This window comes from Hipposideros armiger, unplaced genomic scaffold (assembly GCF_001890085.2).
Source record: "Hipposideros armiger isolate ML-2016 unplaced genomic scaffold, ASM189008v1 scaffold_139, whole genome shotgun sequence".
NCBI classification, from domain to species: Eukaryota; Metazoa; Chordata; class Mammalia; order Chiroptera; family Hipposideridae; genus Hipposideros; species Hipposideros armiger.
Window position 1 is genome coordinate 2,936,488 of NW_017731489.1, and position 25,255 is coordinate 2,961,742.

Here is a 25,255-nt window from a genome sequence, read left to right on the forward strand (position 1 = left end):
GATACACTTATGTCACCTACAAATCATGTGTTTTTCTTTGCTCACTCTAGTTTTTATGATTTTATTTCTGTTTCTTGATTTATTGTTATGGCTAGAACCCCCAGCCTCCTCGCCCCTCTGAGGGTTGTGCCCCTCCTCCCAGGAACCCGTGGCGTTTCCAGGAGCCTGCCTGAGACTTGTCCTGCAGGGCCTTCCGAGGGGCGCATGCGCGGCACCCTGTGCACATGCGCAGTGCTCGCGCTGCCGGGCTTGGGTGGCTGCCGCCCCGCTTGGAGCTAGACGCCGGGCGCTATGGCCTCGGGCGGCGGGGAAGTCGTCGCGGTGCCGGCGTCCGGGGCTGCCATCGGCCTCGGCAATGGGGCAGGTGGGACCTCGGCGCAGACCAACAACCCGCTGTCGCGGAAGCTGCATAAGATTCTGGAGACGCGGCTGGACAATGACAAGGTAACGGGGGGCTGAGCCGGGCCGGGGGCGGCGTCTGTCCGGCACCCAGTCTCTGCTGCCCGCCGCGGAGGGGACCCCGGAGCCGCGGGATCCGCGGCCGTGCCTTCGCGGGGACGGTGGGCGGGGAGGCCGGGAGCCCCTGGGAAAGCAGAGAGGTTTCCGGGGCGTTCCTGCTCTTTAGAAAGGTTCCTGGAAGACGCGATTCGGGAGGCAAATGGTGGGGTGCCTCCACCCGCGGAGGTGCTGGGGGTCCGAGCTGGGGGAGCTCAGGCAGGACGAGACACCCAGGCAGAAGCCACTGACACGACAAGGGGGCGCGAATCCGGTTTGCAGGAACCGGGAACGGGGCCAGGCGTCATGGAGCGTGTCCACAGACGAGTGAAAACAATTAAAACAGGCAGTTATTTTACACAGTGACATTTTAATTTCTTATTTATATTAGTTTGCTTACATTACACTTTATATAATGTAATCCGGAAGAACCTGCCCCTGGCTCAAAGGACATGTCTACTCGTTGTTGTTGTTGTCAGCTAAGCACGGTCTGGGTAACTTGTGGGCTCGAGCTGTGTTTCTTGACGAGATCAACAACGGTGCACATCTCAGCCAAGCACCTCCTGCAACTCGATTGCCTTTCCCAGCTCCTGTCACAGCTGGTGGTCTTGTCTGCAGCACTGAATCGCTGGGTAAATTGATCTTGCCAAGGTAGCATAAAGAAAAACTATATATGTAGACGTGCGAGCTGTAGAGATAAATTTGTAGGTAACTGAAAAAAAGCTGTCAGTAAGAATTTGTGTGTAAAAAGTAACATAATGTAATGAGTAAGAAAGATAGGCTCTGGGGCTACCGTTTATTAGATGTAACCACCAAATCGGTTACAAATCGGCATTATGTTTTGAGTGAGTCCCTTCACTTCTCTAAGCTTTTGTGTCGTCATTTCTCAGTTGGGAATACCACTCGTAACTTTCCCAGGCTCGTCGTGAGGGTTCAGTGAGAGCCAGGCACTTACTATTTCTCATTGATCATTTTATCATACAATTTACTAAGTGTGTAAGGTATCTAATATTGACATTTAGTATCTCTCTTACTACGGCTACTCTGATAAGTTAACATTATCTCCTTTTACCCAGGAGAAAAATAAGGCATGGAGAGTGGAACTAAGTTATGTCTTCAACTAGTAATTGGTGGAGTTGTAATTTGCACCCTCGTCTGTGCAATTTTGTTTATGCAGCATTCGCTGACGACCGCTTTGCGCCAGGCCCTAGGACGTTTCAGGACTGTGGTCAAAACAAATAGCTTTATTTCATGGTGGTAGTTTTGTACAATAAATATTTGTAGTTGTAAAGATATTTTTGCTCTCTCAAGTATTAGATTGAATTTAAATAGCTTTACTGTTTTTGTCGATGTAGCCAATAGTTCAGAGGGTAAGCCTGTTAGAATGTATTTTATGTTAGTTGAGGTGTAGGAATTTATGTCTGTAGGATTTAGGGTGCTGTTGTATATATTGGGCTCTCCTCTGTCCATATTTTCTCTGTAGTAGAACTCGTACTTTCGTGGTTTTAAAAAGCAGAAAGCATTATGATTCTCAAATTTATAACCCTGTTTCTGACATCTCTACTGAGCTCCGGATTTGTACAATTAATTGTCTGTGTAGCACCTCCAATTGGATACCTGACTGACATCATAAAAACTTAACATCGCTATAACTCTTTTTCTCCAAATTGGTTCTCCCCCTACGGTTAGTAAAGAGCATCACCATTTACCCACGCAGTCAAGAAGCGTGTGAGTAATTTTCGATTCCTGTCATTTTTTTCACGTCCCACATCCAATCTATTAGCAAATCCTATAGGCTCTACCTTGAAAACAAATGTTTTTGAACTACCACGTCTTCATTCCATCTGCAGTCATCTTGGTCTAAGCTACTCTGAAATCTTGCTTGTATCACCTGCCTCCTTCCTTGCCCCTTTCTACCGTCTGTTCTCCTCACAGAGTTAGAATAAACTTTTACACATTACAAAACATATTACATGACTCCTTTGCTTGAAACCTCTAGTGGTTCCCCATGGCTTTCGTCACACGGGCCTCTCTGCCGTTTTAGGGTCTTTGTACTCGTTTCTTTTGCCGGGGATGGCTTTACCCCATGGGTGCCTCTTTCTTACCACTCAGGCCTAAGTTCAAAAGTCATGTCAGAGGCCTTCCTTTTTAGGTTTCTTTAAATTCTGTCCCCATTTACTCAGTTCCTAGCCTGCAGGCTACCGGTGGTACTAATTTCTTCTATATACCTTTCCGGAGAAAGATTTATGTAAGTACATAAAGAATTCCCACCATTTTAAAATGGGTATATCATCATTTCTTTAAGCAGTAGTCCCCTCTAGATGGTCATCCAAGGTTATTTCCAATCTTTGCCATCCCACAATTCTGCAATGAATTACCTTGTAAATATGCCACAGTACACAGTAAGTATATCCGTACTGTGTTTCGGAAATAAGTTTACTGTTTAGTGATGTGAAGGCCATTCAGTAGTTTATGTGTTGTCTAGTAGAAACAAATGACTTGAAAATGATTTCATTAAATTTTAGCTTGAGGCTAGGAAAACATTTGAAAATCAGTCCCAGTAATTTTTTTCTTTTCTCAATTGTGTAGGAGATGTTGGAAGCTCTCAAGGCACTTTCAACCTTTTTTGTTGAAAATAGCCTGCGGACTCGAAGAAATTTACGTGGGGATATTGAACGCAGAAGTTTAGCCATCAATGAAGAATTTGTAAGCATTTTCAAGGAAGTGAAGGAAGTATGTAAACGCTACTCATTAAGCATATATTGAGAATTTACTGTATGCCTGGCTCTGTGCTAAGTAGTTTCGTGAATTAAGTTGGCGTATTTGCTGTTTATGCACCATGTTCAAATAGAAAATTGAAGTACTTATTCCAGAAGCATAGAGGCCTTTCTCTATGTTTTTCTGCACTTACATATATAGTTTTCTTAAAAATGTGAACATGTTATATATTGTTTTATAGCACTTGTTTTTACCTTATATGGACATCTTTCAATGCCAGTAAACATACATACACACACACATATATTCACACACACTATCTATTAATGTATGTACGAATTTAACCTTGTATAGACATCTCTCCATGCCAGTAAATACACACACACACACACACACACACACACACACACTCACACTCACACTCACACTCACACTCACGTACACACATACATGCATGCACGCACAATCAGTGTTGATATAGGCACAGATTTCCATGGTGTGGTTGGAAATGTTTCACGTTTTCCATTTGTTTTAGGCAACTCTGTTGATCATCCTCTTTGTATATTGTTGTACACTTCTCTGATTAACTACTTAGAATAAATTCTTAGTATTAGAATTCCTGAATAAAGAGGTATTAATATTTTTAAAGCATTTGCCGTCTCCTATTGTCACACCCTCTACAAAGAACATACTAGGTTTCTTTTTTTTACATCTTTTCTAACACTACATGTTATTTTTTTTAATCAGTTCGAATCTTAAATATGGAATTTTTTGTCATGTTTTGGCAAAAGAAAATCTTGGGTTGAAAATAAGGATTTGGCTTATTTATAAGAAGAGAAATCTGTTTAACATGTTTTTAATGATGTTACTTTTCTCCTCTTCAGGAACTTGAAAGCATAAATGAAGATGTTCAAACAATGAGCAACTGTTGTCAAGACATGACAAGTCGCCTACAGGTACTGTGTAATGGCTGGATTTTAGTGTAGCTCCTGGTACAAAGTAAGCTTTCAAAAACTGAGGTAGGTCTACAAAGTGTATGGCCATCTACTCCATCCTGCCTTGTAGGAAGTTTGAACATAAATATGCCTTTTTTTTTTTTCAAACTGTAAATGGCTTTGTGTTTCTTTGAGTGATGGTTTACTAATATTGTTAGCTTCAGAAGCCTTTATATTTTGATCTAGCTGGTACAGAGTTAACTGTAAAATTTTAATATACTTTCAATCCCGTAATATCCCATAAGTCCAGCAGAAATGACTTCCTTACTCGAAAGCCTTAGGAGTAAGTTCAGACTGAAGCTATGCCCGATAAAGACTCAGCTTAATTATGATTCATGCTCAGCCTGAAAAACAACTCAGGCAAATATATGTAATTTTACTTAGAGTCTGTTTATTAAAACACTCTAAACCTCTAGTTTGCCTGTAGAGTTAGCATTTAACCTAATCGCCCTCAGTTATATAATTCTGGAATAGTGAATAGAATAGGTTCTTCCTAAGAGTCAGTCATGATTATGTCTACTACCTTCACGGTTTTATTCCAGACTTTTACCTCTGAGGTTCTCAGCTACAATAATTCTAGGAACAATCATTAATCTATGCATATTCCACAAATAATTGTAGGTACTTGTGTGATCTGTCTGCAGAACTAGTCAATTTCCTATTTCTAATATTTTAGCTTTCCTAGTCTTGTCTAAGTTTTTATAGTCTTACTAATATATCAGTATTTATTGGCATGTTTGTTTTTCCAATCTTTAGATCTTTGTCAATTATACAATACTTAAATAATCATGTAAACTTGGCTAATTACTGTTGCCATTTCACACCTTTTTGCACATTACTTTTGTTGCTTAGTAGTTGATTTTGACTATTTTTTTCTTTAACTTTTTCTTTATTTCCTTTTCTCATTTTCAGGTTTCCATGATTTAATGCCTTTTCTCAAACTATACTTTTTAGGTTTTATAGATTATACTCTTGTATTTGTTTTGTAATATTAATTTTATATTTTATGTTAGGTTATGCAGTTTCTTCTGTTCTCAACGTAGTACCTCTTATTTTCTAATTCTTATCATTAACGATACTTTTATCATACCTATTTTTAAGTATAAAAAGTAAAGTAGTTTTACTCTATGCTATTTTCAAAACAGCTTAAAAATACTTTAAATCACAGCGTGTCACCTTCTGTTTTGTCCTTTGGGTTTTCTTTGCACATCCAATCTTCTTTTTCCCTGTAACAGCATAAGCCTCTTTTCTTTCTTTCTCTTTTCATATCAACTTTATTGAGGAATAATTTATATACAATAATAAACTGCATCCATTTGAAGTGTACAAATCAATGCATTTCATAGTTTCATACACCTATGAAACAATCATCATTAATCAAGATATAGAACATTTTCATCACTTGCAAAAGATTTCCTCATAGCTTTTTTTATTGAATATTTTAAAATATACCACCTGTTGTTTACATTCATTATTTTTATTTAAATTTATTGGGGGTAACATTGGTTAATAACATACAAGTTTCAGGTGTACACTCTGTAATACATCATCTGTGTTGCATTGTGTGCTCACTTCTCACAGTGAGATAAGACACGGAAAAGGACAAGACCCATGTGACTTCACTCATCTGAGGGATACATTCATTTTTGACTCTTAGATTACTGGGGATTAGGTCCATGATTTTCAAAGTTTTTGTTCATCCGCTGGTACTAATTTATTTGGATATAGTGTTATTGGAATCTTAATAGTACTCAATTATACTATCAACTCTAGTATTCTGTTTTTAATTCATTCATTCATAAAGAAAGTATTTCTTGGCATCTCCCCCCTCTTTCATTACAGGGTGTTATAAGGACTAATTTCATTAGTAAATATTTTCTAAAATGCTTTGGATTTAGGACATTTTAGAAATTATTGTTATGAGATACATTTAGAAATTTAATCAGTAGCTTTTTGTATGCTATGCTGTTTATCCCTTTGGCTGTGGTTTTACTCTAATAAATTGCATTTAGAGTCACATGTTTATTTAATGAGAAATAATCACCCTTAAGATATAAGATAAATCTACTGGAAATTATTCTAGGATGATAATCTGTACTAGTATTATTAAACATTATTTTGGAATCATTACCACAGTTTATAAAAGAAGAGTCTGGAAATATGCAGAAATTTTTATTGCATAACATTGTACTCAAGTACTGTATTTCAGTGATAGATGGTGTTTGTAAGATTTACCCTCAATTTAATAACGACTGAGGCGAAAAAAAAGCTAGTAAGCATTTTATGATTGATTTTGTGAAGCACTCTTTTTTTCACAAATACTAAAATGTAAATATGTTTTAGAATTGAGGACATACTATATTTTTTTAAAAATTGTAGAAGGCAAGATAAAGGGTGGAGGTGGATTTTTAAAGCAAAATAACATTAGGAAAAATACGCATTTGAAGAAGTTATTGGATTCAAAGAGGGATAATTTTCGAAGAATACCATGGGGGCCAGCTGCATCCCTTAAATATTCGTGATCTGTTGAAGTATCTAACTTCAAATCTGTTTTCTTAAAAGTATCTACTCTTTTCTAAGCAGCTAATTTGGTTGTGAGGAACAGACTCAAAATAGCTTCTCTGGAGATGGGCGGGGCTCTGTTATTGAAGCATGGTGTGCAGCAGGAAGACAGACATTTCAGTGACAATCTGAGAGTTTGTGGGAGGATTAGGCCTCTGAGAACCCAGAACTTGGTGGTCAGGGGGCTTTCTCCATCTAATGCAGCTCTGCAAGCCTTAGCAGCGAAGCTCGGCTCTCTTCTGTAGTGTTCCAGCCTGAAAATGACCCAGTACCTTCCCGTGTTTTCTCTGGTATCCTGTTTAACGCCTGACCCTCCCCTTTCTGTGTTTGGGTCTAATTTCCGCTTACCAGTGGCTTTGTCTGCATACAACTGCGGCGCACTGACGGTCCCCTCAGGGCATGGACCCTGCGTCTCTGTCTGCCTGCCAACCACTTGTTTCTCCGCTCAGTGCTCACTGCCTGACATTCAAGTCTTCCAGAGAGAATCTGATTGACTAACCTTCTCTTTTGTTTCAACCCAATTTATAAATAAATACTTGTCTGCTCTTGGATAGAACATACTTTTTTTTTCAAGTTTTCAGTGCTGACCCTTGCAGTTCTGGCTTGGGGGAGGGATGACTGCTTAGTATGAAACTTGAAACTTGGTCATGAGCAGCCCTGTATCCTTAGATGGGGCATCATCTCTGATCTTCACCAAAACCCTGCGTGAGGGGTCGTTGGTACATCTCAGCTCTTGTTTTTATCTCCATCTTGGGCATTTCTGGTGAGCGCCACAGCATGTCAGTGACTTAACTTGTAGTTCCATTTAGAGGCCTCGTGGTATGTCAGCATGTGCCTAACTGAGGCCATATTCTTCATTCCGAATTGGCTCTGGCAGCCCTTCTGTTTCACAAAAAGCATCATGAACTGTTCAGTTCCTTAGTATCCTGGTACCCCCTTCACTCTTTTAAGCCTTAACATCACGTGTGTATTGAGAACTCGGAGTGAATTCCTCTTGGTAAAGGTAGGGGATGAGCCTTGAAACATCTATTTCAATTATGACTTGGATGTTTAATAAACTTCTGAGTCTGGACTGTGATCTCATTTGCTGTAAGTCTGAACTCCAGTAAGCTGTAGTATTAATTTTCTGAAGTATAATAAAATTGAAATGTACTGATACTAGGTATGTTTATAATTTTAGGCAGCGAAGGAACAGACTCAAGATTTAATAGTAAAAACCACTAAACTTCAAGCTGAAAGGTAAGGTTTTTTTTTTGGTATAGTTACCGCCTCATTAATTTGGAGATTAAATGGGAAGAAAATTATAGACGATGCCAAATCAAAGTTAAAATAATAAAAAACATGGTTCCAAATTGATATAATGTGTAAGGTTCTAAGCTGTTTTCCAAGAGTAAAATAAACATAAAACAATAGTTTAGGAACATTAAATTTCATATTGAGGTTGAGGGATTATCCCTTTTTTTGGGGTGACAATATGTTATATATTGTTTGCTATGGAATTATAAAATGATTGGTTTTTAAAATGTAGGTGTTTTTTAGATTTTTAGTAATTTTTTTTTTACAATCATTGTCTCTTATTTTGTAACTATGATTAATTTTCTCTGGTATAATCAAGAGTTAATTGTGTAAATTCTTGAAGCTTACAAATAAGTATATTATGGGGAAATGTTAAGCTACAGTTCTGTGAACACAGTTCTACATCAAACTTGATCTATTAGAGCATCAGCTGTCACAATGACAGACCTCCTTCAAACCCAGTTGGAAAAACATATTATTTATACATCTGCCTGAGTGAGAATATTTGTTGATGGAATGAATGTGTGAATTAAGGTGCGTACAATATGGATTCATGTATGGTAGTGTGTTCTACAGTCTCGTAATTTACTGTTGGTTTGTCTCTCTTTTCCTACTAAACTGAGCTCCTTGAGGACAATTTCTTATTCTTGTTGTGTCTCTCAATTCCTAACGCATTGTAGATTCAATGAAAAAATTTTGAGTGTGTGCATATGGAATGCAGCTATTCTCATGTCAGCAAAGGAATGCAAAATAAAAACTGAACACTAAGCATTGTGTTGGAGCTTGTAGCATATGTGACTCTGATTAGTGTCTGCAGGAGGCAACATGAGAACATCCTGCTTCTATTCCTGTATCCTCTAACTATTTAAGCAAGGTTATGTTCACTATTCAGTAAGCCTATGAAAGCGTTTTGGCCTGGTTTGCTTTTGGAAAGTGCAAAATGTGTGACAGTCTGGTATCCCAAGGGGTGTAGCTGTGCTGTGCCAAGTGGACATTTGTGTGACTACATCTTAGGAAAATTACATAGCAGATATTATGACAACAGATTCCTGTGAGCTGGCAGAGAGGTTTTTGTTTTTTCCATTTTTAAATAGTATCTTTTTATAAGAAATTTTGTTTAACAAGCAATTAGCTTTAAAAATAGAAATTCTGTGGGCTTATTTGGATAACATAATATCCTCATTCAAACAGATATATAAATGACATGAATATTTTTCCAACTGAGTTTGAAGGAGATCAGTCACTGTGACAGCTAATGCTCTAATAGGTCAAGTTCTGTGTAGAATTGTCTTCATAGAACTGCAGCTTAACATTTCTCCTTAATATTTAGTTGACAGTCAGATGCATTTTTTAGATGATCAGAAAAGGCTGTATCACATGAACATACTTCCGTATTTTTTAATACTATTGAAATCACTACTGATTATACATTTTGTTGCCTCTTGTAAAGGCCCACCAGCCAAATTTCTTCCTGGACTCAGAGAAATAGTCTCTGGTGAATGCTTATGTTTCTTTTAGAGATATAATATGTTCAAGTGGAAAGAATGTAGGCTATGAAGACAAAAGCCTGAATTCTAATTTAAATATTGGGTAAGAGCTCATTAGAATTCTAATTTTGTTGTTTAATTATTTCTTGACCTCCCGCAGCCTCAGTTTCCACATCTGATAAAAGGCAATAATGTCTGTGCCACAGGGTTGATGTGGTGATGAAATGACTCCCGTAGGTGCCGAGCACTGCCTGCCGTGCATCAAGGTGCCCGTCACGCCCCTTCCGTTAGACAAAGGAGGCTGTGCACACAGGGACTCGGGTGACCGGGAGGCTTCGGCTGCTCTGTGCCTAATTGCAGCAGCTTTCCTCAGTGTGCTATTTACTTTCTCATGCTCTCTCTTTATTTCTTACTATTTAGTTAATAGCTTTAAATGTGTTATTTGTTGCAAACTACTCGAATTCATGTTTTCAGTTTGGTTAACACAAAAATATCAAACTGTTGATTTTACACAAATATATGTGTAAAAATATATTACAGAAGCTTATGTATGAAGACTGGGGAGTTTCAGGCAGCTTTTCTTTCTTCTTCTCTCATTTACATGTATAAAATTTGAGGAAGAAAATTAAAATCAGGTGTAATTTCACCGCCCACATGTAGCCATTATTAACATTTTGTGGTATTTCCTCCCAGAGTGAGTATGTGTGTAGTTATATTTTATGTGCATTTTCCTAAGTTTTATTTAGAATAACTATATATTTTAATGATGACATTATATTTTGTCTTGTGAGCAAACCAATATATATTTAAGCATTCTTAAATTATTAAATAATTGTATTCTTTCCATTAGCAAAATTAATGGTTTGATAAATGTTTTTAAGTTATTAAGTACATTTCAGATTGTTTCCTTAGGATATAAGATACAGTCCTAGAATTACAACAAATGAATCAAATGGTAGAAACTTAAAAAAATATATGGTAATGTATATTGTCCAGATTTCTTTCCAAAAAGGTTGTATACTAATTTATACTTCCATCAGCAATATATAAGAATGTCTGTTTTGTTAAACCCCTGTCAGCATTAGGTATTCTCATTAAACACTTTGCCAATTTCATAGATGAAAAATGGTATTATACTTTTAATTTACATTTTATTGCATATTGGTGAATCAACATTTTTTCAGTTTGTTTTGCCCTTTACGTTTCTTCAGTTTTTTTTTTATTATATCTTATGCTCATTTTTTCTGTTAGCCTTTTTCTTATTATTTTGAAATTATTTAGTGAAGTTGAGCCTAGAAGGTAGAGTTAACATATAACAGAGGTATATTTTTAGGGGAAAAAGGCACCACAAGATTCATAAACATGTTTTTGGATGGTTCGAAGGAATCAGTATGAAGATTAAATAATCTGTTTATTTTAAATATTCAGGTACTATATGAATACATGTGAAAATTCATGTATGTGTGTGTATAGTTTTTTTAAAATAAATTTAGATTGCTGTAATAATTTTTCTACATTTTGCTTTTGGTACCTATACAATACTGTATAGATCATTTTGTTAGTACATACAGATATATCTAATATTTTTTATCTGCTGCAGTTAGTCCACAGTATGTATTTACCATGTTTATTTATATATTATATAATATACGATACACAGTGATTACATGAACACATCTCAGATACCCTGGAAGTTATTTATAGTAACCATTTGTATGCTTTATGTTAACGTTTATTTCTTATAATTTTTATTTAGATATTAACACCCCTCCAAAAGCTACCATACTTCACTTGTGATGTAAATGAGGCAAGGTCTGCATCACATGTACCCTTGGTCACACTGGACCCTGGCTTAAGGCTTTTACACATTGTAGGTCCTGCTAATGTCATTCGATTGCACAAATACTCCCAAACCAAACTGTTGGACCATCTGACTGTAACTCTCTGCCAGAATGGTTGTGAAATTTTACCTGGGAAGAATATATATGGTAAAACTATAGAGTAATATGATTTTTAAGATATATTAGAATTTCTTCCGTCACTACTTTAACCGTTGTCATCTTGAGAAACCAAACCCTTGCTTCCACAGTGTGGCCATTGTTAAACATGTCCTTGGACCAAATCTTGCAGATTTAGAGTCTGTGGTTCAAAGGTTTTACTTCATGAGACAAATTTAGATAAAATCAACCATATTAATTGGAATGAATTTTATTGATTAAGGGTTATAATCAAGATAGGTAATACTACATTTGATTAAAACAAAAGGAAAGTATAAACTAGAGAGATTCATTTTCTTTTTTCTTTTTAATTTATTTTTTTTTGGGGGGGGATTGGAGGGAACAGCGTTGAGGAATCGGGGAAGGGGAACAGAAAAGTTGCTGTCCTTTTGTTCTTCAGTCTAGTTGTGGAGGATGTCGCTTCACTGGCCCATGTTGGTATTGTGATCATTGTGTTCTTCCTGGGCGAGGCAGTCGCTTGCTGGCCATTGGACGGCTGCTCACAGTAGCTCACAGCAGCCCACTGCAGCTTCATTGCAGCCTACGTCATTGCCAGCGACTCAGGCAGCCCAGCTCCAGGTCGAGCTGTTGTTCATCATCTTAGCTGTAGAGGGCGCAGCATCACTGGCCCTCATGTGGGAACTGATCCGGGGCCCTGCTGCTCAGAGCTGGTGCTCCCAAGCCAACTCTTAACCAACGAGCCACTCGACCAGCCCTGAGAGATTCATTTTCCTTTGTGCCTGATACTCTAAAGATCCAAAAGAACCTCCAGAAAGTTTTTAGTTGAAATGGTAAATTTGTATAGTCTCAGGAATTTTATGAAGGTTTATAATGACTTTAAATCCTGTATGATTACGATTGGGGCTTTATTCAAGAGTATAAAATAAAACCTGTTAAGGTAGATTTTCATAATTAGTAATAAGATGATTAAGGACATATGCCATTTCTCACATCATTTGAGATGAGCTGAATGGTACTGCCACAAAGAGGACTTTTTCTTCCTAACTTTTATATTATTCACCAGGAGCATTGAACTTTGTGAATTTAAACTTCACAACCCCAGAGTACAAACAACAGAGAGAGAGCGGATGCATCTTACTGTCTGTACAAGTAGTGTTAATATTTATCTTTGTCCACTCTTTTTTGAATATTATTAGATTATACAATATTACTGCCCTGTGAATACTGCCAGTGAAACACTTATAACATGATTTATATATCTTCCAATCTAAGGTCTAGAAGCCAGGAATGCTGAGGTCCTGCTCAGGTGGTTTGTTTGTAACTTGCCTTTAGATGGGGACCCTGCTCAGTCCTTAGGTCCGTGCAGGTTGCATTCCAGACGAGAGCGTTCCTTTTCCTAATTTTCAACTAGTCTAAATAGGTTTATAATTTAAAAGACTTTTTTGTAACCATAGTATGCAGAAAAAGTGGGGAAGGCAAAAGTGCAGAAGTAACTTTATAGATTTATGAGGAATTAGTAAATGCGTTCTTGACTTCTATCTCTAACCTAAAATAATAATAATTAAAAAATAGACCTGAATTTTGGTTGTTGTGTACTTCATGAGAAAACTTCAGAGGCTTAGGATTTTTTTAGTGACTGAGAAGACAACAGTTGAAAATGGGCATATTTCTCTCCTGTAAGTTAACATAATTACAAGGTGAGCTAGTCAAGTACCTGTACGTGGCTGGAACTTGTAATGTAGGGACCGTTTGTGAACCTGCTTTCTTTTTCATGATTAACTCCTCCGACCTGTGCAAGTACCTGAGGTAGAATCATACCAGCTAATTGTATCACCTGCGTGCCTGATGAACTTCCAGTACTAGGGCAGAAAGGAAACTCAGAGGTGTTGAAGTGTTTCACACCTTTATTTTAAGAAGTTATTCTGTGAGAGGTATAATTTGTTTTAAAGGTATGTTAATCCATAATGGTCTTGATTTTTATGGCTTGTTTTTATTATTACAGTCAGAGATTAGAAATAAGAGCCCAAGTGGCTGATGCTTTCTTATCGAAGTTCCAATTGACTTCTGATGAAATGAGTCTTCTCCGAGGTACAAGAGAAGGACCCATTACTGAGGTATCTTGCTTTTATTATAATCATTTAAAGCGTAGCAGTTACAGATGATATAAAGACATTTTTTTAAGGCTTTATTTTTTCCATCTAAAAAAAAGTTTGATTTGAAATTACTCCTCCCTCTCTCCCTCTCTCCCTCTCTCTCCTTCCCCACATTCTCTTTCTTCATACCTGGCAGTGCAGTTATGTGGCATTTTCTGTCTTCATTACATTGACTTTACAATGATTACATGTTCTTTATTTGACAACTTTTATCTTTCCTGGAATTAGAAATTCCTTATCTTTTCATCTAATTAAGTTTTTAACCTGTGCCATTCTTTCCAAACTGACACAGAACTATAAAACCTCTCAAAACGCTAAACAACAGGGAAAGGTTTTATATCTTGCTTTTCCTTGAAAGACATTCAGTTTTTCTGGAAAAGAATCTTGCCTTCTCCTAACTGGGAGGAACTGTAAGCCTCTGCCTGGTGCCATCGCCTAGTGCCATCATTTGGGGGTCTGAGGGCAGGAGGAGGCGTTGATGTGGGCTGGGGGCCTCACTGAGTGCCTTGACCGCTGTCACTGTTGTCCTACTGTCTAGGCTGCAATGGAGCCAGGCACCTGCGTGTAGGGAGTTGAGCAGGTGACAGAGCTGGCAGGGACATGGCACGTTTTTCTTCATGTGGTAATCTTTAGGTTTGCATTTCTCTCTCCCTAAACCACGTGCTTACTAAGGTCTGGGTTTTTTTGTCTATAAGTTTTCTCTCTCTGGCAGCTAGCGCACAATTTGGCAGCTAGTACACGTTGAATTAATATATGTTTTAAAATGTGGAAAATGTTATACTTTATATAAAAATTCAGAGACCGTTGAGATCAGTGGAGGAAGGATTAGAGTAGGTGAAAGAATTTGTTTTTCCTTTGTAGTGATATTGCAATTTAGAGTAACATAGTTTTACCTGAAAACATGGAAATTTTAAAGTTTCATTTTTAATTTTAAAGGATTTTTTCAAGGCATTGAGGAGAGTGAAACAGATTCACAACGACGTCAAAGTTCTCTTGCGCACAAACCAACAAACAGCAGGGTGAGTAGCCTTTTCAGTTCATAATTTCATTGCCTCTTATATTTCCAAATTTAAAAACCATTCTAGATGCTTTTTGAAACTGTCTGACATTTTGTGAAATAGGAGTTTAATCTGTGTGTATCTTTCTGTGGCTGAGGAGGGCGCTAGAGCCTGATGTGTTTAGAGTAAAACAGCAATTGGATCACTAAGTGACAGTATTAAATTTGACAGCTATTTAATTATAAAAAATTGAAAAATCATTCCATAAATAATGATAAAAAGCTAAAATGATGTAATCAAATCATTCCGTAATTAAATGAAATAATTAGGTGCTTAGATGTAGCTGTTGGCTAAAAGTTCAAATTATAATAAATCTTCAAATTTGTTTTTAGTTTAGAAATTATGGAACAGATGGCTTTGCTTCAAGAAACAGCTTATGAAAGACTTTATCGATGGGCTCAGAGTAAGTGATTTCTTTCGCGTGGTCTGGACTCATGCATCAGTGCTCGAGCTAGTTTTTAGTTCACTCGGTCTGAGTTTGATATTGTATTTTGATTTTGGTTATCAAAGTATTTTTAAAAAGGAAAACTTTACATTTGAATATATTGCCTTTGTGTTTGTGTCATGAACATCTACTGTCAGTCAAGCAATATGTTGATTAAGGACGGGAATTAAAAAAAAGTCAGTATTTCTAGATTATTTTAAAGTTGATTAGACATCTCTTGTTAATTATATACCCATATTATAAATGATGAATTAATTTTCTCTTGCTGCTGTAACAAATCGCCGCAAACTTAACAGCTTAATACAACACATTTATTATCTCATTATTATTATTGTAGTGCTGTAGTCGGAACTCAGACGTGATTCTCACCACAGTAAAATTAAAGCATTGGGGGCTGCCTTCATTCCTGGACCCTGAGGAGTAATCTGTTTCCTCTCTGTTCAGTGCGTTGGCATCATTTAGCTCCTGAGTCTGTAGGACTGAGGCCTGAGTTTCCTTGCTGGCTGTTGCTGAGGGCTTCTCCCCATTTCTCGAGGCTGCTTGCAGCCTTCGGCTTGTGGCCTCTTCATCCACCTTTAAAGCCTGCAGTGGAGGATCGAGTCAGTCTCTCACTTTCAGTCTCTCCTGCCTGAATCTGATTGTTCTGCCAGCCTCTTCCACTTCTAAGTTGTATGTGACTACCTCGGGCCCACTTAGGTGATCTGGGAAAATCGCCCTGTTTCAGGGTCTGCCACCTGAATTCCCTATGCAGAGTATCTTTACCGTGTAAGGTAACCTATCCCCAAGCTCCAGCAATTAGGGAATCTTTGGGGGCCATTATTTTGCCACCAGAAATGGTTTATTTGTTTTAAAATGTTTCAGTAGGCTCACAAAACTGCCAGCTAAACCCGAGGAAGATAGTTAAGGCAGCAGGAATGGAGCAGGTGCACAGATGTTCTCCTAAGTGCTGCCAGCGGACTGTTGGAGGGAGCTGGGATTAAGTTCAGTGCACTTACCAGTAACACATACACTCCTGCACTCTGGGAAACCTGTTTATCTGGCTCAGGGGGTGGTTCTTTATGTCCTAAGCATGTTTCTTTCCCTGCTGCTCTCGTTGGCTGTTTACTCCTCTTTGGAGCGCTGTCTGGCTTTCTCACTTTATGTCCAAGTCCCACCTCAGTCTCCAAAGCCAAACGTAGGTCCTGCATGTTCTGGAATTCTCCATGGCGACATTCAGTCACAGCGACTTTCCCCCGTGTCAGAACACTATCCGTGCGGCGTATTTATTGGGCATCCAGTAATGCACTACTCTGTTATACTTTTCGTATGTCTGTCTTTGCTCTCCAGTTAGATTTCTCTCTCGAAGTGAGGACATGGCCCCAGATTTCTTTGTGCTCCCATGACATCTAACATAGTGGTTCCGAACTGTGGGCGGCTGACTCTTAGGGACTCCAGTTTCCAGTTTGACGCACGCACGTGCTTTTCTCAGCGCACGCAGAAACTGTGCTGATGTGAGTCCTCATCCACCGAGAGGGTGGGGATTTCCGAACACGCCCGAAGCTCTTTGCACATAGTGGACACTAAATAAGTATTTTATGGATAAGATTAGAATAGTAAAATAAAGAAACTTTGGTGTAGAGATTTTTAAAAGTTTAAAATCTATAGTTTTAAAATTATAATCTTATTACCACATATAAGTTACCCATATAAAGATTTTAAGTAAACTGCTTAGCGATGGCTAAGGGGAGGGACAGTATAATAATATGCTTTAATTCCCTTCCTCACCTTGAACACTGCTATGTGTATAGCAGTTAGTGAGTGAATATCTGTCCATTGATTGGTTCTTTTAGAAATGTAGTGGGATTTTTTTTGTTTTTTTTTTATAATAATGAAATACAGGTTTGGGGTGTACTAGACAGCATATGTGGTCATTTCAAGTAATATAAACACTTAAACTTAAATTTTTAGTTTGGTTGACTGCATAGACTAGTTTCTGATTGGCATATTCTCTAGGTTTTTCCAAGCATTGTTTTCATGGATGTTTGCTATTGAATTTGGACTGTGGATCTACACTGGACATAATAAAAACCTAATTTTAATTTAACAAGGCTCATGATGTTAATTATTTTTCAGGTGAATGCAGAGCGTTGACACAAGAATCGTGTGACATATCTCCAGTGCTGACTCGGGCGGTGGAAGCCCTGCAGGACAGACCTGTCCTATACAAGTTGGTGACTTTTTCCTAATTAAAAAAACAAAACCAAAAAAACCTACTTTTTCTTCCATCATTTATATTAACTTTCATTATTATCAAATTCATATGCAGTAGTTTGATGTTTACAACTTATGGTGATACTTTTGTCTCGTGTGTATCAATGCCAGCATCCATTACTTGCATATTAAATGCTATAGAATGCAGTATTGAGGCAACCAAGGTCTCCTGCAGCTAGACTGCCGCTTACACTTACGTGGAGGGAAGGGGCTTTTCCCCAATCTGTCCTCTCACTACCTACCTCGGAATTGTAAGTAAAACTCCTTGTAGCAACCCTACCCTGGAGAGCAGGAGGTGAAAGAGAGGACTGAGAAATATAATTACCCCGAAATGAAAAATGAAAAATTTAAATCAGGATTCCATGAATAGGATTCAAGAAAAGGAAGGGGCCAGGTCTTCGATCTGGTAAGTTATGCCAGCCAAGAGATAGATACGTGGTACTGTTTTGATAAGAACCTACGCATTATTAACTTGTTTGCATATTTTTATTATTCTGCATTTTATTTTTATTATTTTAGTTCTCATATAAAATAGAAGGGAATACTTTTTCTGTTTTTAATGCCTGGAATGGTATGAGAATACGGAGACCAGGTGGGGAGTGATATTCGGGAAACAGGAGAGCAGCGTCTTTCACCTAGTCCCTGAGTCCTGCTCTGAGCCGTGCCTTCGGAGGCTAGGAGTATTGTCAGGGAATTCCCCGTGACTCTGCTTTCTGATTGGAACATTACGTAGCCTGAAATTAGGTTTTAGAACACACATGCTGGGACAGCTGTGTAAAAATAACTTCTAGTGCTACTTACCGAGTACCTGCTGAGTGTTAAGCAGAGTCCTAAGCACTAGAGATGCAAGATTGATAAGACACTGCCCTCAACTTGCTTTATTTTATGGAACCGGATACAAACACATCCATTTTAACGAGCATATGAGCTGCTCTTCTAGAGGTCGTGGCTCGTGGTCTGTGGTAGGGCCGCAGGATGAACCCTGGGAAAGCTTCCTCTGGGAAGTAGGTAAAGTGCATTCTGAAGGCTGTGCAGGCGTTTTCCAGGAACAGAGGGAGGAGAGAACATTCCAGGCCCAGGGACCAGCAGCTGCAAAGATGTGGATTGAGAAAGGACATGCACCTTTGAGCAGTTGATTACCAAAGCTAGCACCGGCCACCAGATGGCACTCTGTGAGCTTTAGTCCGAAAGTAACATGTGACAGCTCTGCTATACATGGTGTCTCAGATGTGTGCGCACCGTGCTCAAGAAAAATGTCAGCTACTGAAGTCTTTGGGGAAACTTGCCAAAGTCAGTTTTTGTTAGATGGTGTATAGCTGGCATGCTACTGCGTTATTAACTTTTGATAAATCAAGTATAGAAATTTCTTCAAAAAGAAATTTATTATAAGTGGAAGTGAAAATTTGATGTTGTCTTCTTTTCTTTGATAAACCTTCAGAATATAAATTATTAAAGAATGTAGTCATACATACAATAATGATTTTTCTTCGTTCTTCATGTATTTGTTGCATTTCTTCTGTTTTTAAACAAAATTCTGCATTTGTGTAAAACTTGATAAAAACAGTATTTCACACTGTACAGTCACCGGAAGTACACAGTTACAACAATGTGCACCCTTTGCTTGGCGTCTCCAGCACCTGCAGCTCTGTGCCTGGTCTGTTTGCCCGCTCCCCCGCCCCCCGTTTTCTGCAGGGCGAGCCCATCCTTGCCAGCACCAGCCGCCCGCTTCCTCCTGGTGCCTTCTCTCCCTGCTCTGCAGGTCCTGTTGGGCTTGGCTCTGGCTTGGCGGGAGCAGGGTGACCAGATGACCTTGTGATCATCTCTGTGGTTCGTCCTTCATCCCATCTTTGTCTCCTTTAGCGTCTTACCTTAGAAATTGCGTGAATAGTCTGATACCACTGGGAAGAAAACAAGTGTCTGTCACATGACTTGTCCTTCCAGGTACACCTTAGATGAATTTGGAACAGCCAGAAGAAGCACAGTTGTTCGTGGATTCATTGATGCTCTTACCAGAGGAGGCCCAGGAGGTACACCTAGACCCATCGAAATGCACTCCCATGACCCTCTGAGGTACAGTGATTGGACAGTATTGGAGCATTTGGTGCTTTCCTGAAGGAAATCTTTACTAACATACAGTTGTTCCGTCAGATACGTGGGAGATATGTTGGCTTGGCTCCATCAAGCTACTGCCTCGGAAAAGGAACACCTCGAAGCTCTCCTGAAGCATGTGACCACACCAGGTGGGTCCTTGTGCTACTGCTGGGGCCTAACAGGAGGAGGTCGCACAGGGCTTCTCTGGCGCTGTCTTCTTCACGCCTCCACGGTACAGTGCGCACCCGAGTTCTTCCTCTGAGCTTCCCCCTTGGCTGCCGATCCCGTTCTTCTCCATCACTGTCATCCTGTCACACGACTGTTCACGCTTTGATAGTGGAACCTTATGACCTTCCACGTCAAGCCTGGCTGCCTCTGCTTAACTTTTCAGGCGTTTCTGGCGTGCCTTAGTGGGTGCTGTCTCAGGTCCCCCATGCCACAGCTCTGTAAGGGCACAAGGCGGGGCTGCCTTCATTTTGTCGAGAGGAAACACGCCGAGTGACTGGCTTATGGTCATTAAACCACTCATTCTCTCATTGCTACTCCGCAGCCCCTTTTCTCATTCTCGTGTGGCTGCTTTAAAGTTTTTAAAATAATTACCTATGTATTGAATGCACTTAAATATTTGATCTTGCTTTCAAGAAAGAAAAATGGCTATTTTTGAGTCGCTGAAGTCTTTTGTCCCAGAATTTTAAATCTTCTTTGTGGTGACTGCCTTAAGATGAGATTTGTAGAATGGGTTAATGGGTAATTAAAATGCTCTGGTTTTGATAGGAAGTGAAGTGAATTATTGTGACTGGTGTCACTTCTGTTTTGCACAGTGTGGCCCCCTGTCATCCTGGTTTATTTAGCACGTGATCTGCAGGAGAGGCGAGGGTACAAATGGGTGGCCAGACTAACCCTCCTCATTTTTAACTCTTTGATACTGAGATTATACCAACGTATATGTTAGATTGGCACAAAGTCTGCACTTTTTAAAAGTTGTTTTCTGTTACCCTAATTACCAAGTTTAAGAGAATGTATTTCTTAAAAGATGTTTTAGTAAAGTTTATATGAGAGGCAGCGTAACAGGTGGGAAGAAAATAGATTGGAGATAAATGAAATAGGTTATTCTGTGGGAATGGTTTAATTCTTCTAAGCCTCGGTTTCACTGTCTATACAATGAAGGTGATTATAAATGCAGTCCCCAGTACAGAGCTTGACAAATACTCGATATTTAGTAAATGTCTGTTTTCCATTAGATTGTGAGGTGTGGTTTCCATCTTTATACCCTCAGCTTATGTCAGTGTCACTTCCTAGAGTAAGATGTTAGTAGCACACATGCTAATACATCTTCACATCCTTCAGTCAATATATTTTATAGTCTTTTTTTCCCTGTGACTCGTATTTACACTTTTTCACCAAGAAGTAATGTTCACTTTATTAATCCACAGTCAAATGAATTAACAGGGCTCTAGACTCAGATATTAACATAATTAGCAATGCCCTAGAAGATATTGAACTTAATAAAATGTTATTAAGGTTATTTTATTGTTCGCTGTTAGAGCCATCAATCACATGTATTATTATTGTTTGTTAATTTTGTGAACGTATGTGAAGCAAAGTGTAATATGGGAAAAAATTTTCAGTTATGTTATAACTAATTGTAGGTGTTGAAGAAAATATTCAAGAAGTTGTTGGGCATATCACTGAGGGTGTGTGCAGGCCACTAAAGGTAAAACACTTTGTTTTTATATATGTTATATGGTACCTGGTTAAATTACTCCTTATTCTTAGGAATTTAAACACACAGATACCAGCTTGAATTAAAGCTGTAAGTTTTGTCAAATTAACACATTAATGTTCCTACAGGATAATAAGATACATTTTTAAATAATCATTATCAATTTCCTCTCTAAGAAAGAAAATTGGAAATATTCTCAGTTTGCATATATTGACTTATTTTTTTACCTATTTTGTTTCCCACAGTAATTTGTTAATCAGTTGAGAAAAAGTCTATTAAATTGAAATAACTAATCTATGAACCCTTAACAGAGATTTACTGAGAAAATATTTCATTTACTTTGTTGCTTTCAGTATAGTAAGTTTTTATTATAACAATAAGTAATGATGATCCAAGGATAAAATAATAATGTATATGTGTTATCAATACTATTTGTAGTACAGGGAATAGAATTTCAAGTCAAACTTGTGTGAGAATTCCCACTTTGCCACTTACTTGTGTTCACGTGTTCACATGGCCTAACTTCTGCACGTTGCTTTGCTCACGCTGACCACCAAGGGCTGTCGGGATTAACTGAGGAAACTGTAGCTGAAGCACGTAGTTCCTGGCGTCTGCTGGCCGTGCCACACGGCAACTTGTCTCTATTGATATTCCCAGAATGCTCTGCAGTTGTTGGTTTACTTTTCCTTATCGACTGATTTCACTGTACTACATAGAAATTGAAATCCAGAAGTTTTGCGATTTATTCTTACCAAGAACTAAATTTTAAAACTAGTTTTTTGTTTGTTTCTAAGATTTTTTTTAGTATTTTGTCCCAGGCAAGGAAATCTCAGATGACACACCTTGTGACAGTTTTAGTTATTACGATTGTAAATATTATTATTACCACTTACATATTTAATTATTACTATAACTTAATCATCTTAGGGCTCATTTGCATATTCTGTAAAAAATAGCAAAGTATTTTGAAATTATTTTACTTATTTCTCCCAAATGAAAAATTTACTTGCCATAGTTTGGTTTTCAGACATTTATACTCATATAAATGTTCTTTGTTTTGTGGTCTAGCAGTTATTGGAAAGATAAAAGAAAAAAGGGAGAATAAAAATAAGTTTCTTTTTCTATATTTTTCATACATTTTGATAAGTACATATAATTAAATGAAACTCTTATTCATTTTGGTGAATAAATTATATGTTTTCTGCCTTACCTTTTTTCTCCCCTCTATTTATGGTATTATGTTCCTTATTATAGCTTTTCTTTTTAAGTAAATTGTATAAAATATAATTCTAGAATCCTAGGGTTGGAATGGGCCTTAGATTTTCCTGTCCTGGTTTGAGTAAGAAATGTTATGTTAAAAATGTTTAAAATAACATTCACTGGTTTTATAAAGAAATTATATGCTGGGGGCCGGCTGAGTGGCACAGTTGGTTAAGAGCTCGCTCAAAGGTTTGAGCTCTGAGCAACAGCGGTTCTAGTCTGGCCTGAGCTGAGCAGCCGCTGAGCTGCCAACAGGTGGCAGGATGGCTCAGCTATAAATAGATAGATAGATAGATAGATAGATAGATAGATAGATAGATAGATAGATAAAGTAAGTAAGTAAATAAAGTAAGTAAATAAAGTAAGTAAGTAAGTAAGTAAGTAAAGAAATTATATGCTGAAGTCTGCCATTGTTTTAAAATGTACTTAGACATTCTCGTTTCATTTCCTTTAAGTTTACATGCCCAGAAAGGTGTTTTTAAGAATTGTGGGCCATTATTGTGACCCCCTGGGAAGTTATAATGTAAGGTATCAAAAGGTGAAAGAGAAACCTCTTCTAAGTAAGCAAGCAAAGATCTTTTTATTGTAAAATGAACAAAAAGCTGTTTAGTTTCTGAAGCGACAGAAACCTTAAACCTTTCCATATGATAAACATTCATTTCATATCCCAGAGAATATTTAACAGGCATTTACAGTAGTTACACATCAGCTTAGCGCAGCAGTGATGACTTATCTCATCCAACAACTCCTCCCGTCCTATAAGGACTAATAGACCATGTTAAATCATTTTAGGAATTTTCTTGCTATGTTACCTCATTTGGCTAACTAGTATTCTCAGTGACATAGTTGTTAGCTGAGGAAAAAAAGCTTTAATATTTTATGTTGCAATTATAATTTGGAATATTTTTCATAGTGATCCATCGCTTTTACATACCATTAATATAAATTTTTTCCTTCCTGATTGATAAGCAGCTAAACTTTCATAATGGCATGAGATATTGGATGTTTTGGCTAAGTTTCTGTTTCTAGGTCTTTTTACTTTGTAGGATTTAATTTTTTTAGGGCAGCGGAGATTTTGATTGTTAGAAGCATAAAGAAAAGGTGGTAATGCTAGTGGGAGATAGCTTTGTAAAGCTGTGCGTTTGTTTACCTCTGTATTTAACCTTTTCTTTGGGTTAATAAAGTGAAACTTCATAGGCAGTGGACTACATATTTGTAAATGTATGCATTAAGGTGTGATCTCTCAAGTCATTTCTAGTTTTAAAAGTCATTGCTCTAATTTAAAATTACATATAAATAAAATCAAATATATCGCAGGAGGGTCGTCAGCATCAATCCTATGAATTTACAGGTACCTTTACCCCAAGATTGTAGCTAAAAACATCAGAATTGATATAATGAATCTTTGTTTTTCACGTCCATAGATCAAACGATCCTTCTTTTATGTGAATGTTCTAGATAGGTGAGATATCACCTGCCGGTATTTGAATTTTCTCTCTTTTAATAAGAACTTCAGTGTGTTATGTGCTCCTGACCTCCTTAAATCATGGTGGGTTCTTTGAAAATAGGTGTATAATTTACACAAAGATAGGTGGCCTGGAAAGTGCGTAGAGCTGAGTGCCTCATTGCGTGGTGCAGTCGGTGCCCTCAGGGTGCTGTTGTGTTCTTGGGGACAGATGTCACTCCTGAGCAGCCTTCTGTGATGGACGCTAAAGGAGGGTTGTCACTATCCCTTTCGGCCCTCCCTTCTCTCCTTGTCCCCATCCCCATACCTCGTCCTCGTGCCGGCTCACCCTTGCCTTTGGTCAAGCTTGCTCTCCCTGGCGTTGGGCTGGAGAGCCGCTGTTGTCTTTTATCTGTTCCCGAGATTCTTGTCAGATAGATACCTGCTGCCCATTTCGCTATTTTGCATTTCTGACTTTATCATCTGAGCCACTTGGAGCACAGTCACGATGTATTGAGTGGTCATTGGGTGCTCGGACTGTCCCAGGCACTGCATGTCTCGGCCGCCCTCGCATCACACCTCCTAAGCTCTGCTAGTGACTTTTCTCCGCTGCAGTCAGCGGTGTGACTCCCAGTCAGTCGCTGCTGCCAGCACTTCCTTAGTCCCTTTTACCCCTTTTACTTATTTTGTTTCTGTTCTCTCCTGTTGTTTTTCCTGTAACTATTGGCTTTTTCTGAAAATGGTTGGCCCCTTATGTAACCTTCATTAGACAGAGTGTGGCAAACCCGCCCGTCGTGGTATATCATACATAAATCTCCCGACATTTCACCCTTTTCCTGTTGTTTTCATTGAAGCTGAAAGAAGGCCGCTTTTCCTCAAAGCCTTTGTGTGTGTGACAGGAAGTAAAGTTGTTTTTCTTTTCCTCCTCCTCCCTCCCTTCCCCTTCTTTCCTTCTGCCCCTCCTCCCTTCTCCCACTTTCTTTCTCAAGGGAGTTGGAATGAAGAGGGTTTTTTTGATGCTTGAAAATTCTGGAAGGTATGTTGCCAGGTAGCTGAGATGGTGTTACAAATCTGCTTACAAGTAATATCCTTTATATTCGGCCCTAATAATGACATTACAGTTCAGAAAACATCACTTTTTAAAATATAATATTTAAGTCCCTATCGAGGCCTTGGATTTAGAAAGAAAGTATAATATGAAAATTATGGTTATTAAATTCAAATGTCCTCTGTGATCCATAATATTGTGATAGTTGGCTGGACGAATACCTTATGCCAACAGATACATCAGTTTCACAAACTTATTAAAAACTTATTAAT

The 25,255-nt window shown here is 38.2% G+C and overlaps 1 protein-coding gene across 1 annotated transcript in view; it reads left to right on the top strand.

Moving 5' to 3' along the window:
* The first annotated feature begins 200 nt into the window (after positions 1-200).
* Positions 201-25,255, top strand: part of COG6 (component of oligomeric golgi complex 6) — a 46,223-nt gene continuing 21,168 nt past the window's right edge. Inside the window, exons 1-11 of the mRNA XM_019650319.1 lie at positions 201-444; positions 3,085-3,228; positions 4,098-4,169; positions 7,951-8,009; positions 13,514-13,625; positions 14,601-14,683; positions 15,055-15,125; positions 17,280-17,373; positions 19,359-19,487; positions 19,566-19,657; positions 21,158-21,222. Of these exons, the coding sequence (XP_019505864.1) occupies positions 292-444; positions 3,085-3,228; positions 4,098-4,169; positions 7,951-8,009; positions 13,514-13,625; positions 14,601-14,683; positions 15,055-15,125; positions 17,280-17,373; positions 19,359-19,487; positions 19,566-19,657; positions 21,158-21,222 (1,074 nt within the window). The 5' untranslated portion in view covers positions 201-291. The remainder of the gene's footprint in view (positions 445-3,084; positions 3,229-4,097; positions 4,170-7,950; positions 8,010-13,513; positions 13,626-14,600; positions 14,684-15,054; positions 15,126-17,279; positions 17,374-19,358; positions 19,488-19,565; positions 19,658-21,157; positions 21,223-25,255) is intronic.